Source organism: Gopherus flavomarginatus, chromosome 14 (assembly GCF_025201925.1).
Source record: "Gopherus flavomarginatus isolate rGopFla2 chromosome 14, rGopFla2.mat.asm, whole genome shotgun sequence".
Classification (NCBI taxonomy): Eukaryota; Metazoa; Chordata; order Testudines; family Testudinidae; genus Gopherus; species Gopherus flavomarginatus.
This window is the reverse complement of record NC_066630.1, coordinates 18,012,234-18,029,403: the sequence shown is the minus strand read 5'-3', so window position 1 is coordinate 18,029,403 and position 17,170 is coordinate 18,012,234. Positions and strand designations below refer to the sequence as shown.

Sequence of the window (17,170 nt, the reverse complement as noted above, 5' to 3'; positions counted from 1 at the left end):
CAAATGATGCACCATTGTAGAGGCTGTTAATTTCTCTTCCAGCTCATGATTGGTTAGCATAACACTTAGCCCTCCCCTAATTGCAGAAAAACAGGAAATCTATTTTATGTTCTTGGTTTTCTCCAACCAGACTACCTAATCCCACTCTCTCTCTGGTTTAAGACCTGAGTACGAAACCTAGTGAAAATGATAGTCTGAAACAATTATAGTCACCCTTGGGCATAGAGTGGTTCCACTCTTGCTCCCAGGAATTTTTCAGATGGATGTTTTTAGCAAAAATAATATGCTCAAGAATGCTCAGTTCAGTGGCACCTGACATTTGGGGGTGACGTAGCAGGACAAAACATTAGAACAACATTGTGAACTGAAACAAGCTTTTCTGGTGCTTGCCCAGGGCATTAGAACACCCACAGACTCTTATCGCTTCAGGTGTGTGCTAGGGAGGTTTTAATTTATCACTGCTGTTAATGCAATGATGCTTAATCTGGGCTGCCATTTATTTCTGTTCCTCGCCCCTTTTCCCTCATGCTTAGGCCACATCATCATTATTGATTTGTTGGTGTCCCAGATTAGTTTTACATGACATGTTCCTCTCTGAATTAGAAGGAGAAACTCCAGTAATTCAGCTAACCTGACATTTTGCTATACCTATTATTCAAAATTTTTATTTAGTACATAGCAAAGTGGGTGCTTAATATTTTTAAATTTTATTGGGACTTGCACAAGGACAAACAGTAAATAAAAGTTAGACCTAGAACTCTCTTCCCCTGGCTCGCAGGCCCAGCCCTAACCCAGTAGAACACAGCACCTCTCCGTACACAGAGAGAGCCCTCAATCCAAATCACAATAACTTGGCTGGTCCTAACACTCTACTAGTCACTTGAACATTATGCCATGTGGCCATGGTGTAAAGGTAGCTATACTGAATCTTACTGTGGTGGGGTGGCTCCCCCTCACTGGTAGGTAAAGGGTTAAAGCCACCTTGGGGAGGCTGTATGGGAGGCAGCCAATGAGGAAAAGGCTTATAGTGCCAGCCAATCAGGAAAAGTTTTATTGGAACAGCCAGTCAGGGCCAGGTTGACCCATATAAGAGGGGCTGCCCAACAGTGCAGGGGCAGCCTCTCCCTGGAGTGCAAGGAAGAAGCACTGGCCACCTTAGATAGAGCAGTGCTGGGCAGGGTCAGGGAAGCAAGAAGGTGCTCCAGCCTGAGGACTGCCAGCCTGAGGCCCCAATACAAAGGACTGGGATGGCCAGCAGGAGGTGCTGCAGTGGTGAGTTGCACCTTGTCACTGTCATAAACAGATAGCTAAGGGTTAATGTCTCTTTCACCTGAAGCACCTGACCAGAGGACCAATCAGGAAACCGGATTTTTTCAACTTTGGGTGGAGGGAATTGAGTGTCTTTGTCTTTTTTCTTTTGTCTGCCTGCCTGCTTTCTCTGAGCTTTGGAGAAGTAGTTCTATTTTCTAGTCTTCTGTTTCCAAGTGTAAGGACAAAGAGATCAGATAGTAAGTTATATGGTTTCTTTTCTTTGGTATTTGCATGAATATAAGTGCTGGAGTGCTTTGATTTGTATTCTTTTGGAATAAGGCTGTTTATTCAATATTCTTTTAAGCAATTGACCCTGTGTTGTATCATCTTAATACAGAGAGAACATTTGTACTTATTTTTCTTTCTTTTTATATAAAGCTTCCTTTTAAGACCTGTTGGAGTTTTTCTTTACTTCAGGGAAATTGAGTCTGTACTCACCAGGGAATTGGTGGGAGGAAGAAATCAGGGGAGATCTGTGTGTGTTGAAGTGGCTAGCCTGATTTTGCATTCCCTCTGGGTGAAGAGGAAAGTACTTTTTGTTTCCAGGATTGGGAACAGAGAGGGAGATTCACTCTGTTTGGATTCACAGAGCTTGTGTCTGTGTATCTCTCCAGGAGCACCTGGAGGGGGGAAGGGAAAAAGGATTATTTCCCTTTGTTGTGAGACTCAAGGGATTTGGGTCTTGGGGTCCCCAGGGAAGGTTTTTCAGAGGGACCAGAGTGCCCCAAAACACTCTAAATTTTTGGGTGGTGGCAGCAGGTACCAGATCCAAGCTGGTAACTAAGCTTGGAGGTTTTCATGCTAACCCCCATATTTTGGACGCTTAGGTCCAAATCTGGGACTAAGGTTATTATATGGTGGCAGTGGGTGGGAGATAGACAGAATCCAGAAGCCAGTAGGAATATTATATTTTTCTTTTCTCTGCTAAGGGCTTTTTAGCAGAGAGAAACAGTTGGTTTTAAAAGGGAACCAGAGAGAATTTTTTTTTCTGCTCTCTCTGGCAGTTTGTGGCTTGCATGTTAAGCGAGAAGCCATTAAGAGGCTGTTGAGCGTCTTTTGTCATGCAATAGCCCTCCCATTAGGAGGCAAGTACCAGCACTTATAGGCATGCAAATAAGGTGGTTTTTCTGGTTTCCCTTCATTGAACATTAGCTAGAGAGAGAAAAGGAAAAAAGCACTGTTGCTAGGCAGACTTCAGGAGGCAACAGAACCTGCAGTTCAGAAGATAAACACCGGAGGGCACCCCAACACAAGAAAACAGGAACCATGACTTCTAAGGCAAAAATTGACGCCGAAGAACAAATCTAAGAAGCTGAACACAGGCGACAGATGGAGATGAAAGAAAAGAAAGAAAGCATGAAACTGGCAGCCTTCCAAAGAGAACAGGCAGCCCAAGAGGCAGCACACAAAAGAAAGCCTACCGAAGGAAACAAGCAGAAGAAGAGTTGGCCCACCACCAAGAAATGGAAAGACACCAAAAAGAAATGAAAAAACAACAAAAAGAAATGGAAAAACAACAAAAAGAGAATGAAGAGAAGGAAAAACAGAGAAAACATGAACTGGAGTTGGCAAAAGCTGGGCTGCATGTGCCAGCCAACCCTAACAACCCGGCGCCAAATATTGCTCCACAGCACAGGAAATTTCCCACCTACAAGGCAGGTGATGACACCGAGGCCTTCTTGGAAAATTTTGAAAGAGCCTGTCTTGGGTACAGCATTCCCGAAGACCAGTACATGGTAGAATTGAGGTCACAGCTCAGTGGACCTTTAGCAGAGGTGGCAGCTGAAATGCCTAAGCACCAAATGAATGACTATAAACTTTTTCTAACCAAGGCCAGATACAGGATGGGGATAACCCCAGATCATGCCCGTCGGCGCTTCAGAACCCAAAAGTGGAAACCAGAGGTGTCATTTCCCAAACACGCCTACTACATTGCAAAAAACTATGAGGCCTGGCTAACAGGAAACAACATTCAAACCTTGGAAGAACTGAACCTCCTCATACAAATGGAGCAGTTCTTGGATGGTGTTCCTGAAGACATCACACGGTACATACAAGATGGAAATCCCAAAGATATCGCTGAGGCGGGGGAGATTGGAGCCAAATGGATGGAACTGGCAGAAAGCAAGAAAGCTACTGTCAAGGGGAACGATTACCCCAGGGGGCACACAGACCATAAACCCTACAACCGAGGACAGCCAAAGACCCCACATACCACCCAAGTAAAGCCACAGATACCCTACCCTTCAACCTCACCAGTCTCCAGTAACTCACCTCGGCCCAGTGACCCATCAGATGGAAGATGCTTTAAGTGTAATGAACTGGGACATATCAAGGCCAACTGTCCCAAGAACACCATGCGAGTGCAATTCATTACACCACCATCACACCAAAGATCCCCAGGCCCGGATGCCTCTCAAATACCCTTGGAGCGAAGGGAAAATTTGAGAGTGGGCGGAAAGAAGGTTACTGCGTGGAAAGACACGGGGGCACAAGTGTCAGCTATCCACCAATCCTTCGTTGACCCCAAATTCATCAACCCAAAGGCCAAAGTTACAATTTACCCCTTCATGTCACAAGCTGTAGACTTGCCTACAGCTCAACTGCCTGTCCAGTACAAAGGCTGGTCAGGAATGTGGACTTTTGCAGTCTATGACAATTATCCTATCCCCATGCTACTGGGGGAAGACTTGGCCAACCAGGTGAGGCGGGCCAAGAGAGTGGGAATGGTTACACGTAGCCAAACCAGGCAAGCTTCCAGACCCATTCCTGTTCCTGAACCGTCCACAGACGCCCCGTCTGTGTTACCAGAGACCCAGACAGAGGTAGTGGACCCGGATTCCATGCCTACCACTGAAACAGCCACAGCATCTCCAGTCCCAGGCCCGGAACTGGAACAGCAACCAGCACCAGCAAGTGCAACCACATCTTCAAACTCAAAGCCAGAGGGCGCCAGCGAGCCAGAACTGGCAGAAGCAACAGACAGCCATACCCAAAAGGCTCAGCCAGAGCCTGAAATACCCTCAGGTGCACCAGCGGAGAGCGGTTCACCAGTAACGGAAACAACCCCATCACCTACATCGCTTCCAGAGGGACCAAGCCCAAGTCCACAGTCTGAGGAAGAACTGGTGACCCCAGCCTCAAGGGAACAGTTCCAGACTGAGCAGGAAGCGGATGACAGCCTTCAGAAAGCTTGGGCGGCAGCACGGAGCACCCCACCGCCTCCCAGCTCTTCTAATCGATCCCGGTTTGTTATAGACCAAGGACTTTTATACAAGGAAATTCTTTCTGGTGGACACCGGGAAGAATGGCAGCCGCAAAAACAGTTGGTGGTTCCAACTAAGTACCGGGGGAAGCTCTTAAGCTTAGCCCATGATCATCCCAGTGGCCATGCTGGGGTGAACAGAACCAAGGACCGGTTGGGGAAGTCCTTCCACTGGGAGGGGATGGGCAAGGACGTTGCCAAGTATGTCCGGTCTTGTGAGGTATGCCAAAGAGTGGGAAAGCCTCAAGACCAGGTCAAGGCCCCTCTCCAGCCACTCCCCATAATTGAGGTCCCATTTCAGCGAGTAGCTGTGGATATTCTGGGTCCTTTCCCAAAAAAGACGCCCAGAGGAAAGCAGTACGTACTGACTTTAGTGGACTTTGCTACCCGATGGCCAGAAGCAGTCGCTCTAGGCAACACCAGGGCTAACACTGTGTGCCTGGCCCTAACAGACATCTTTGCCAGGGTAGGTTGGCCCTGCGACATCCTTACAGATTCAGGGTCTAATTTCCTGGCAGGGACCATGGAAAAACTGTGGGAAACTCATGGGGTGAATCACTTGGTTGCCACCCCGTACCACCATCAAACCAATGGCCTGGTGGAAAGGTTCAATGGAACTTTGGGGGCCATGATACGAAAATTCATCAACGAATTCTCCAATAATTGGGACCTAGTGTTGCAGCAGTTGCTGTTTGCCTACAGGGCTGTACCACATCCCAGTTTAGGGTTTTCACCATTTGAACTTGTGTATGGTCACGAGGTTAAGGGGCCATTACAGTTGGTGAAGCAGCAATGGGAGGGGTTTACGCCTTCTCCAGGAACTAACATTCTGGACTTTGTAAGCAACCTACAAAGCACCCTCCGACACTCTTTAGCCCTTGCTAGAGAGAATCTAAAGGATGCTCAGGAAGAGCAAAAGGCCTGGTATGACAGACATGCCAGAGATCGGTCCTTCAAGGTAGGAGACCAGGTTATGGTCTTGAAGGCGCAACAGGCCCATAAGATGGAAGCATCATGGGAAGGGCCCTTCACGGTCCAAGAGCGCCTGGGAGCTGTAAACTACCTCATAGCATTTCCCAATTCCTCACTAAAGCCTAAAGTGTACCATGTTAATTCTCTCAAGCCTTTCTATTCCAGAGACTTACAGGTTTGTCAGTTTACAGTCCAGGGAGATGATGCTGAGTGGCCTGACGGTGTCTACTACGACGGAAAAAAAGACGGTGGCGTGGAAGAGGTAAACCTCTCAACCACCCTGGAACGTCTGCAGCGGCTACAAATCAAGGAGCTGTGCACTAGCTTCGCCCCATTGTTCTCAGCCACCCCAGGACGGACTGAACGGGCATACCACTCCATTGATACAGGTAATGCTCACCCAATCATAACCCCACCCTACCGAGTGTCTCCTCATGCCCAAGCTGCTATAAAACGGGAGATCCAGAACATGCTACAGATGGGTATAATCCGCTCATCTACCAGTGCATGGGCATCTCCAGTGGTTCTGGTACCCAAACCCGATGGGGAAATACGCTTTTGCGTGGACTACCGTAAGCTAAATGCTGTAACTCGTCCGGACAACTATCCAATGCCACGTACCGATGAGCTATTGGAAAAGTTGGGACGTGCCCAGTTCATCTCTACAATAGACTTAACCAAGGGGTACTGGCAAGTACCGCTAGATGAACCTGCCAAGGACAGGTCAGCATTCGTCACCCATGCGGGGGTGTATGAATTCAATGTCCTTCCTTTCGGCCTTCGAAATGCACCCGCCACCTTCCAGAGGCTGGTAGATGGTCTACTAGCTGGACTGGGAGAATTTGCAGTTGCCTACCTCGATGATGTGGCCATTTTTTCAGACTCCTGGCCCGAACACCTACTACACCTGGAAAAGGTCTTTGAGCGCATCAGGCAGGCAGGACTAACTGTTAAGGCCAAAAAGTGTCAAATAGGCCAAAACAGAGTGACTTACCTGGGGCACCAGGTGGGTCGAGGAACCATAAACCCCCTACAGGCCAAGGTGGATGCTATCCAAAAGTGGCCTGTCCCAAAGTCAAAGAAGCAGGTCCAATCCTTCTTAGGCTTGGCCGGATACTACAGGCGATTTGTACCACACTACAGCCAAATCGCTGCCCCACTGACCGACCTGACCAAAAAGACCCAGCCCAATGCAGTTAAGTGGACTGATAAGTGTCAAAAGGCCTTTACCCAACTTAAGGCAACGCTCATGTCTGACCCTGTGCTCAGGGCCCCGGACTTTGACAAGCCATTCCTAGTAACCACAGATGCATCTGAGCGTGGTATAGGAGCGGTGCTCATGCAGGAAGCAACAGATCACAACTTCCATCCTGTCGTGTTTCTCAGCAAGAAACTGTCTGAGAGGGAAAGTCACTGGTCAGTCAGTGAAAAGGAATGCTATGCCATTGTGTACGCCCTGGAAAAGCTACGCCCATATGTTTGGGGACGGCGGTTCCAACTACAAACTGACCATGCTGCACTAAAGTGGCTTCATACTGCCAAGGGGAACAACAAGAAACTTCTTCGTTGGAGTTTAGCTCTCCAAGATTTTGATTTTAAAATTCAACACATCACAGGAGCTTCTAATAAAGTTGCTGATGCACTCTCCCGTGAGAGTTTCCCAGAATTCAGTAGTTAAAAAGTGTTCTTAAAATGTAGAAGTCTGTTAGTTATATACTTAGGAGTATATGTAAAGGTGTATGTGTTGTATTAATCTGTTTATTTTCAAGTTCTAGAAGGAAATCGCCGCCAGTGAGCTTCCCCACTGTCTGCAATTTGGGGGGCGTGTCATAAACAGATAGCTAAGGGTTAATGTCTCTTTCACCTGAAGCACCTGACCAGAGGACCAATCAGGAAACCGGATTTTTTCAACTTTGGGTGGAGGGAATTGAGTGTCTTTGTCTTTTTTCTTTTGTCTGCCTGCCTGCTTTCTCTGAGCTTTGGAGAAGTAGTTCTATTTTCTAGTCTTCTGTTTCCAAGTGTAAGGACAAAGAGATCAGATAGTAAGTTATATGGTTTCTTTTCTTTGGTATTTGCATGAATATAAGTGCTGGAGTGCTTTGATTTGTATTCTTTTGGAATAAGGCTGTTTATTCAATATTCTTTTAAGCAATTGACCCTCACACTTACCCATCATACTAATATTTTTGTATTCTGTATTGCAATTGTTTTGTGAACTGAAGTTTACACAGCAATATATAATACATTTAGTGGAAGTTTAAATGTCTCACTACATAATTCTCCACATTTTACTTTGAACCATCTGCTAAACTCTACTTTTCCTGAGATTTGGCCCCAACCATGTTGCTAAGATATAAAATTTAAATTTTTGAATATTTGTCAAAACTATTCAGTGTTTTCTGTCTTGAATATTTAACTACTGTGATAGCGAGACTGGGCCACAGAACAGCTGCACTTTGTACAGCTCAGGACTGGGATAGGGAATGGGAAAGTGGTTGTTAGCCACTTTTATGCCTCTCTGATGCTGGTCTATCAAGGTGCTGGCTGGTCCCTAAGTACAGTGTGGACTGTAGAGCACCCTGAGGGCTGCTCTAAATGATACAAAATTGCTCTTGGCCTCAGGAGCCCAAATGCAGCTGGGGATTGCCAAAGCTCAGAGATATTCTGGCCATGCACCCCTGTGCCAAAGGGATGGTGTAGAACTATTATGGCAACTGTGTGTCACCTGGCACTTCCCCTTATTCAAGGGATATCTTGAGCGGCCAGTTAAAAAGCTTTCTGGCAGTGGAGAATGGCACTTCCAATCTTGTGCAAACTATCTGCTAATAAAAAACACTCTTTTCCTAGGACTGAGCTGGTTCAAAGTAAACAGCTAACCTTACACATGTAAGTTGTCCCATTGCTGTCAGTGGATATGCTTTGATCAGTAACCGTTTTCAGGAGTGGGCCCTAGAGCAATGTATACTTGTAAGTGGATTTATGTACAGTTCTGTGGATTTAGATGCAGGGTTCTGGTTGATTTCACACTTCTAGTCTAAGTGCTTTGAAAAAAACCTATCTGGGAAACAAGCATTTATTGCTTGGTATGGCTTTGAGATAGTTAATAGTTCCTTTGGAGGGATCAACAAATGGCAAAATGGGTGCCAGAGCCAGAAGAAATAGAGACCAACCACTGTAACACAGGTTTATGGGATAAAGCTGGCTGTTTGCTTCCCCCATAGCACAATCAGAGCAGGTAGCAAGTGCAGTGCCAGCAGGCAAAACATTGGTCAAATCATGTACTAATCATGGAGCTGTCTTGCACATCGATTGTATTGCTGTATGTCTACCTTTGTGTCTATTCACCTTATCTGACTTCTGATATAGTGGTACCTATTTACCAGGTTCTTCTATATTTCCATTTTGTGGATTTGAGCCATGATCAGATATTTTCAGTAGCATTTTCTCTGCCATTGATCCAATTCTCTCCCATCTTGGAATGTGTCTGGTTAGTTCTGGTGGCCCCAACAACTCCCAGGAAGGTCTTCTCAACCACAATTTGAGGATATTGAGCTACTATACACAACAGGGTGGCCAAAACGTTCTGTTTACAAGTTTTTATTTGTCCTTGTTAATTTTATTACCTTATACTAAAGACTATTATCCAAATATATTTATACTACTTCTTCTGGAGTACTTAAAAAGAGTATTTATTTACTTATGACTAGGTAACAGTCCCTTTTCACAGAGGCTTAGTCAGCAAAATACAAATATAATCACAACATTCTTTTGCAAAAAGAACTACCACTCCTGTACCTATAATAAGTAAATAACCATAAAAAGGGCTGGCAGAAACCCAGAAATGTGCTTACCATGGAGGTGAGTCAGGATACATGATATTGACCTGAGAGAGAGTCTCCATGTAGGAACCAAAGTCGAAAGCTGGTGGGAACTCCTCTGTGCAGGTGGATCTCAGTTCTCCAATTGAGCCACCGTAGGAGAAGCCATCTGGAGCTATAAAAAAAGCAATTAATACTGAGTCTTTTCTCCATGGTGGCTTCTCTGCTGCTCTTTCATAATTTATACCTATAGTCCACAAATGAGACAGTAGGATTGTTGGTGTTTTGGGGCAAGCAGGTCTTAGGGAATTGTTTTATTTCCTTGTCAGGATGGCTGCCAACTAAATCCAAGCTACTGTGTATCACGGTGTGGAGCTAGTAATATGCACCCCATGCAAATCCCCAATTTGTCAATGTCATCAGTGCTCTATCTAAATAGAATACAAGGTCTATACACAATCTCAAATGTTAGCACTGCTTCTTCATAACCACTGAAGATATTGGGAGCTGCATATATTCAGCACCTCTGAAAACCAGATCACTTCTATGTAGGTGCCTAAATAAGGGGTTAGGTGCCTAACTTTAGGCATCTGTGGGTATGTCTTACACTGAGGTGGAGGTATGACTGCAGAATAGGTAGACATATCTGAGCTAGCTTTGATCTAGCTAGCCTGAATAACAATAGCAGTGAAGCTGCAGCAGCACAGGGGTAGATGCGTAAGTACACATCCGGGTCCTGATTGGGCTTGTAAAACCTGTGTGGCTGCCCATACCACCATGGCTTGACTGCTATTGTTTGAACTAGATAGATCAAAGTAAGCATGAGTATGTCAACATGTGCTGCAGTCGCACTTTTGATTGCGATGTGGACGTACCATTAATTTAAGTCTTTAACACTAGGACTCAGAGGGGAAAAGAAACTGGAGAACGGGACTGAGAAAAGAAAAGCTGCAGTCATTATGTGGCTCCCACACAGATATCAGGAAACTGGTTCAAACAAGGTACAAGTAGGGAGTACTGTGTAAAGGGGGGTAGTCTTCCACTGGAAGTTTGCCTCTTTAGATTTTGGCACACCCTGGAGATGTCAAGAGAGAAACTGCTGGCACCTTCTTCTCTGCAGTCAGTGTTGGGCTTGCCTGCACATGGGCTGTCCCTGAGACAGGAGTTAGTAGTATAAGGGAGAGAATACCACCACAGATTTCTCAGCTGCATCGCGTTGTGGTGTAGCTTTGGCATTGCCTCTGTTTCTCTAGCTGTGTCCCACAGGGCCAGAGGAGCAGCAGTGGCTGGCTGGCTGAAGAAAGGGGAGATGATTCTCCTCCAGCAGTTCCAGGCTCCTGGCCCCTCTCCCTTTTTCTTCAAGCACCAGAGAGAGGCCCGTAGGGAGGGGAATCAGGGGCTGATGGTTTTTGGTAGGGCAGGGGTGAGGAGATTAGTCTTGGAAGGGGAAGGGGAGCAGACAATGACATGCTGGTAGGCTTCACTGGCTGGCTGCCCTACAACCTCCACTTATGGAAAACAGTCTGTTCCTGAGCAGCTTGGGAGAAGAGGAGAAGCTAGCAGCCAGCACCTCTGTGGGGACAGTGGCTGTGGAGCCTTGCAGATGGATGAGGATGGCTAAATGTAACTGAACTGTAGGGGAAAGTTCATCTGGTCTGAATTAAGTTAAGTGTATTGGGGGCAACCTAGTGCCCAGAGAAGCCTAGTCAGGGACTCTTTTCCTAAAACCACCAGTGCCTAGACAGTAGCCCTCCTCCTCCTCCCCACACCTACTTCCATTGGTAACTGATTACACAACTCATTTGTTTAACTCCCACAGTAAGTAACTATATTTGTGTGTAATTTCAAAATGTACAATGCTAATGGCTTCCTAGAGATTTTGTAGGGAGATGCTTCATAAAACACTGTTTTGCATAATTGTAGTTTGAAAGTAAAAACGAACGTGGGGGCTTCTTTTTTGGTAGGTAGTCAAATAAGGCTTGGGTTGAATAGGCAGCTCAGGTGAAAGGTCTCACAAAATGAAAAGTGAACACCAGGGTTGTAATTTGTAAATTTATGCGGTTATTCCTCCTGCTGTTGAAAGCTAATGCTGTGTTTCTTTTGGAGCATGGGGGTGTGTGGAAATAAAGGTGTAAAGTTTGAAGTGATGGCATCAGAGTAACATCTATAAAAATACCTACCACTGCAATCCATAGCATGAAGGGATCAGTGATAAAAGGTCAAATCAATTTTTAGGCAGAATGACCAACATATTTTTAATAATGAAGCGTCTGATCAATATAGTGAGCCAAGAAATACATAGCTATTGTTAAAGGCACCATGTTCTGTTGAAGGAGAGTTACTCAGAGCAATAAGGACTGACCTTAGCTTCAGAAAATGTATATAAATCAATGCACTAAAATAAGATGATGGAGGGGGAGGGAATAGTAGGTCTATGAGGGGCATGATTTTTAAGCTGTTTTCCTGTCAATATTGCCTAATGCATACCTAGCCTTATCTAGAAAACCAGGCATCTGTAAGGACACTGCTTAACCACTAGCTTAGGAGACACCAGGGTGTCATTAAAAAATTCTGGTATGAATGTGAAGGGTGAGGTAGAGTGAAAATGAATGGATTGTGTTAGGTATAAATGGGATAAGTCTTGTTACAGAGGGAGGTAAACTCTGTAAGATTCCCCTTGGGGTGTCTTTTCCAGACTCTTCTGTTAAGGGAATAGTGTTTGCAGGTGGTCTATGCACCTATCCAAGACCCCCTGCAGCTTTTCTTGGCAGCTCAGCTCATGTGGCAGCTAGAACTAAGGGAGTTCCTAGGGGACTAAGTAGGAAATTGAATACAATAGCAAGTCTCCAGTGCCATGATGCTTCCACCCCATAGCTCCACCTCCAGCCCTCCCCTTTGATTTTGTCCCTTCTGTTCACAATCTAATAAAGGACTTCTGTGTTCTTTCCCCAGCTCTGATGGTGGTTGTCAGATCTCCCTTCTTGTCCTGTAAGAGTTACTAGGAAAGCTAGTCACAATTTCTTGTACAGTAGCATCATACACTGCAGGCAGAGCTTTCAAAATCTTCTGTAGTTTTCCTATGGCTTTTCTATATGAACAAAAATAACCAGGACAAATTGTCCCCGACTCCCTTAAAGAGCCAACAAGATGATGATTTTATTGCCTGTCTGGTTTTATGTCAGAGACATCATCCACAATGTGATTTTTTTGCACAACCAGGTGCACTTCATGGAATGTCAGCATTATTCAGAGGCAGGCTAGGCCTGTTCTTTAGAGAGCTGATAAGGGCAGTCATGTTTCACAGAGGCGGTTTAACTCACTGAAGTAGAAAAATAGTGTGGATAAAAATTCATTTGTGAATAAAAAGTAGCCACTGTGAACTGTGTGCCTGCCTCCCATTTGTTAAGGTATTTATAAGGTGCACTGTAAAGTGGTTCCTTGCAATGATTACTCAGTCAGGGGCCAGATCTGCAGCTGATATCAACCAGCATAACTATATCAGAGCCGGTGGAACTATGCCAGTTTACACTGGTTGAGGATCTGGCCCTGGAGTCTGCGCTTAACTGTCGGCACCACTGCTTTGATATCACATTTAAATTAGACTTTTCTTTACCACAAACACAGTCAGCAAATCTTCACAGCTATGGGTTACCCTGAGAAGACTTGTCTGAAACTCAAAATAGTGATGTAAACTTCCTAAAGGTGTTCTGAGCGGTAGCTAGAAAAGATAAGAATATAATTTGTGCCCTCTAATGAAGCAAATTGCCCTAGATCCATGAATTAGGGCTGTGACTGTAAATAGGGAACAATATTTTTCTTTTATTTTGAGGGAGGTCTCTGCCAGAGTAGTGATCTTTTTGGATAGGGGTTGGGACACACTTCAAGTTGGGGACTGTTTGTGCCTTCCTCAAGCAGTTTTCATATGTGTGTACATTTTCAATTCATTTTTCAGGTTCATTTTAATAGGCTAACTTGTTACTGGTGGAACTCCACCAGGGATTAATTCAGGGCACCATGTTTACTATACCTCTCCTATGCTTAGTAAACTTAGTCAGCCAAATTCACAGTGCTTCCTGGTGCTACCACTGGAGCCAATGGAAATGTGCCCAGATGCTATGGTAATGGCTGCTAAGGTAAAACCTTAAGATAGGCAGATGAGCACCACTGAGCTCAAGATTATTATTTTGATTTTTTTTCTTAAAAGATGCTGCTAAGCCTTTCGTACAACTTAACACTTATTTTTAATAATCAGGTGGTAGATGGGAAAATAGCTTTTTTCTTTAGATTGTCCTTTTCTCTGGGGGCTTTGATGCCCCCCCCACCCCCCGTGTTGCTATGGAGCTGAAATATTAACATAGGCATTTTTGTTTAAACAGTGACAACTTCATCTTATATAATACACAGATGTTTTGGCATTATAAGGTGTTGTATACCAGCTTTACTGATGATACAGTAACTGTACAGCTCAGGGATTAGTGCCCTAATTGTTGCAAAGCCAGAAAAAAGAGCAGAAAAAAATAGGTCTTACGAAAAGAGTAGACGTTGCTTGTAATTTATCGCCAATGGACTAAGGTTGGTTATTTATTTATTTTACTAAATGCAGCAATTCTAAAAGAGGTGAAAAATGTGAATCTAAGATGGGGTCCAAAGACCTTGACAATTTTTGAATTATTTGAAGAAGCTGACTGTAGACACTCCTCTATTAAACACAGATAGAACACAAAATGAATAACTATTAAAATAAAGATTGAATCCCCACTGATTTCAATGGGAGCTTTGTAAATTACCTCAGTAGGCTCAAGTTTTGGTCCAATGTACTTATAAGCGGCCTGAGAGGCATCTTCCAAACAAGGGTATATTTGTTTTTGGTAAGTGGCTTTTTCTCCAAATTATAATGTTTAGAGGTTTTTCTCCTTGTAAAATCATAAATGAACAACTCCTTGAGATTAACTAGAATTAAAAAATTAACTGTCTTATGACAAACTGCAAACTTGTGGGGCTAGATCCTTCGCTGGTGTAAACTGCCAGTGCACCATTTAAATTAAATGATCCTCAACTTCAGTGGAGCTACAGTGCTTTGCAGCAGTGGAAGATCTGGCCAATGGGATCACTTTATATATCCATCCCTAATATTTTCCCTTTTTAACTACAGAAGCGCATCTGCTGTCAGTTTTTCTGGTGTAATTACCTTTCAAGATTTTCTGATCTGCAGCCTCAAAATGGCCCAAAAAGTCATCCTAGGCCCCTTCATATCTCATATGCTTTGAAATCACAAAAGATTTCGGTCTCAGGAAGAAAAAAATGGGAATACTTTTTTGATGGTAGGGGCTGGGATGACTAGTGCTGCTGGGAGAGGCTTAAAGTCTAATGTAACCAGATGTCCTGCCGTGTTACCAGGGCAGCATCATTACATGGAACTCTTCACTTTTATAGAAAACAAAGGGGCAATTTTCAAGGTTGGTACAGATTCAAAGACTGAGAATGCCATTATTTTCTGTTCTAGAAACTACTATATGCTGGCTCTAGCAGAGAGAAATTAAAAGTGGGCCCACAGACCAATGGCAGTAATGGGATTTCAACAGAGTGTAGCAGGAAATTAGGAGACTATAGAGAGGGAGACAAAAATGTGTACAATACCAAAGAAAACTAAGCAGCCTCGCAAACAGGAGCCATGCAGTTGGCTTTCACATATTCATTTTGACCCCTTAAAATATTAAATGTAGCTCTCATTACTTTACTTCAGTGCCAACACAGAGATGCAACTAAACAAGAAAGCCAGTTGTATCCTCCTTCTGTTTTTTTAATGTCTGCTTTGCAGTTTCTGCAGAGCCATGATCTCACTATCCATAGGAGCAGTGCAACAAGGCACGTAAGCACTATCTCACCATAATTAGCTTCTCTCCTCGGGTGTGGGTGTCTTAAGCGTCCATCCTTTCTCAGGCTGCCAACAATGATTGTCACACAGGATAGAAACAGCACAAGTCCAATCACTACTCCAGCTACCAGGAGGGGGGAGACCAGCAAGCTGGTGTCATTGCCGCTTTCACTGTAGCCAGGAAATTCACTGATAGGGCTGCTCTGGTTGAAGTGAACTTCTGCACAGGAGAGAGAGAGGAGAGTGCATAAATGATGCTGAAAGGAACAGACTTGATTAAAGCTGCTGCATAAGCAACAGCTATCCAGAGCAACAAGTTACAAATGGACTTCAACTTGGACAGTCATTTGCATTGTACTGATTACATCTTGCCCCTAATGATCTCCTTGTGAAATAATTAATATTTTTTAAAAAAGATCTTGGAAGAGTAAGAATGTCCTGGCTCCCAGCCAGTAAAACTTCCTGTGTAGCAATGCACATACTCACTTCAAAGGCTAGAAGCTATCTGTAGTGTATTTGTATACCCCTCCACCCTCCGATTATTGCTTCACTATCTTCACAAGATCATAGTTATTTTATTTCTGTCTGTGTTATTCTGGTAGCAAATAATAAAAGTTCCAGTGATCTCTCTAATGGAAATAACTGCCATGAATCTGAATAATTTGTCCACTTGGGATACTTGGATAAACCTTTTTGGCTCGTCTGAGAGATGAGCGCTCTCTCTCTCTCTCTCTCTCTCTCTCTCTCTCTCTCAATGTTGGTGGACATATTATTGAATATGGGTGCTTGGTCAACCTGGTATGGTATGTTAAATTTAAAATAATTAATAAAATCAGCCAGCTAGCCTACTCTTTCTGCAGCAATTAATGGCAGTGCACCTGTACTGCAATATTTCTGCAGGCTCTTCTATGCTAGAGTCTAACTTAACAGTCCTGATTATCTAGTCATTAAGCATGTCCATTTAACAGCACAGGTTGTCTTCTCCTGCCCAATCTTCTGTATGGCTTCAAGGAACATGTGCTATGAAGAGTGACCCTATTACCTAGACAAGTCCTACACTAATACCCACCTCATTAACAAATAATGTTATAGTGATTACTTATACTTTAACATTAAATTTAAAATATATGTAACTTTACAGTTAAAGAAAATCTAAGTATTTAAACTATGGCAATGAATAGTGAAAGGAAGATAAATATTCAAATACCCTCACCATACATACAGTTTCTAAAACAAATGCATAAGAAGCAGTGGGATAGAAGCAATGGATGATTCTGTGATCTTTGTTATGCCGGAGTTGAGATAAGAGACTCAGTCATAATGTCCCCTTTTGCCCTTAAATTCTATGAAATGTCTGAAGTATAAATACATCACATTGCAAAACCATAGCAGCACTTGGCTGACTGTGAGAATCTTCATGGGCATTTAAGACCGCTTTCCAAAAAACTTCCCAGCGCTCTTACAAAGTCTTGTTCTTTAGGATAATGAAACTTTTGGTATGCAAGTTGGTGCGCCTGTGTGTGTGTATGTGTGTTTAATCCTATCCTAATTTTACACTAATGAAAACTCTTGGCTCACCACTTTCTTGGTATGTAACGTGCATTTGGGTTTAGTTGAGGCTGTGGATGTTGTATTAGGAACCAGTTCGTAAATATCACTTCTAAAGATGAGTGCACAGTGCAAAGTTTGGATGTTTCTGAACCACAGGCTCATTGTAAAGATAGGAGCTAGCTGCAAAGTTTGGATCTAGATTTGCATCTAAACTTTCTTGAAGATTGAGATCTCACCTCTAGTAATTTCCATAGGCTACTGATTTATGCGAAAGCTTTATAGGCTAGCAAAGATAAGAAGCTCACAGAAAATGGGGCTTGGTGTGGTTGGGTTTTGTTTTCTTTTTTAACAATGTAGCTTTCCTGCTGTTACCTTTTA

The 17,170-nt window shown here is 43.8% G+C and overlaps 1 protein-coding gene across 2 annotated transcripts in view; it reads right to left on the bottom strand.

Annotated features, from left to right (window-relative positions):
• BEAN1 (brain expressed associated with NEDD4 1) overlaps positions 1-17,170 on the bottom strand; it is a 116,340-nt gene that overhangs the window by 20,782 nt on the left and 78,388 nt on the right. For both annotated transcript variants that reach the window (XM_050923191.1, XM_050923193.1), the window contains 2 exons: positions 15,252-15,461; positions 9,400-9,541 (listed from right to left, as the gene is read on the bottom strand). In XM_050923191.1, the coding sequence (XP_050779148.1) occupies positions 9,400-9,541; positions 15,252-15,461 (352 nt within the window). The remainder of the gene's footprint in view (positions 1-9,399; positions 9,542-15,251; positions 15,462-17,170) is intronic.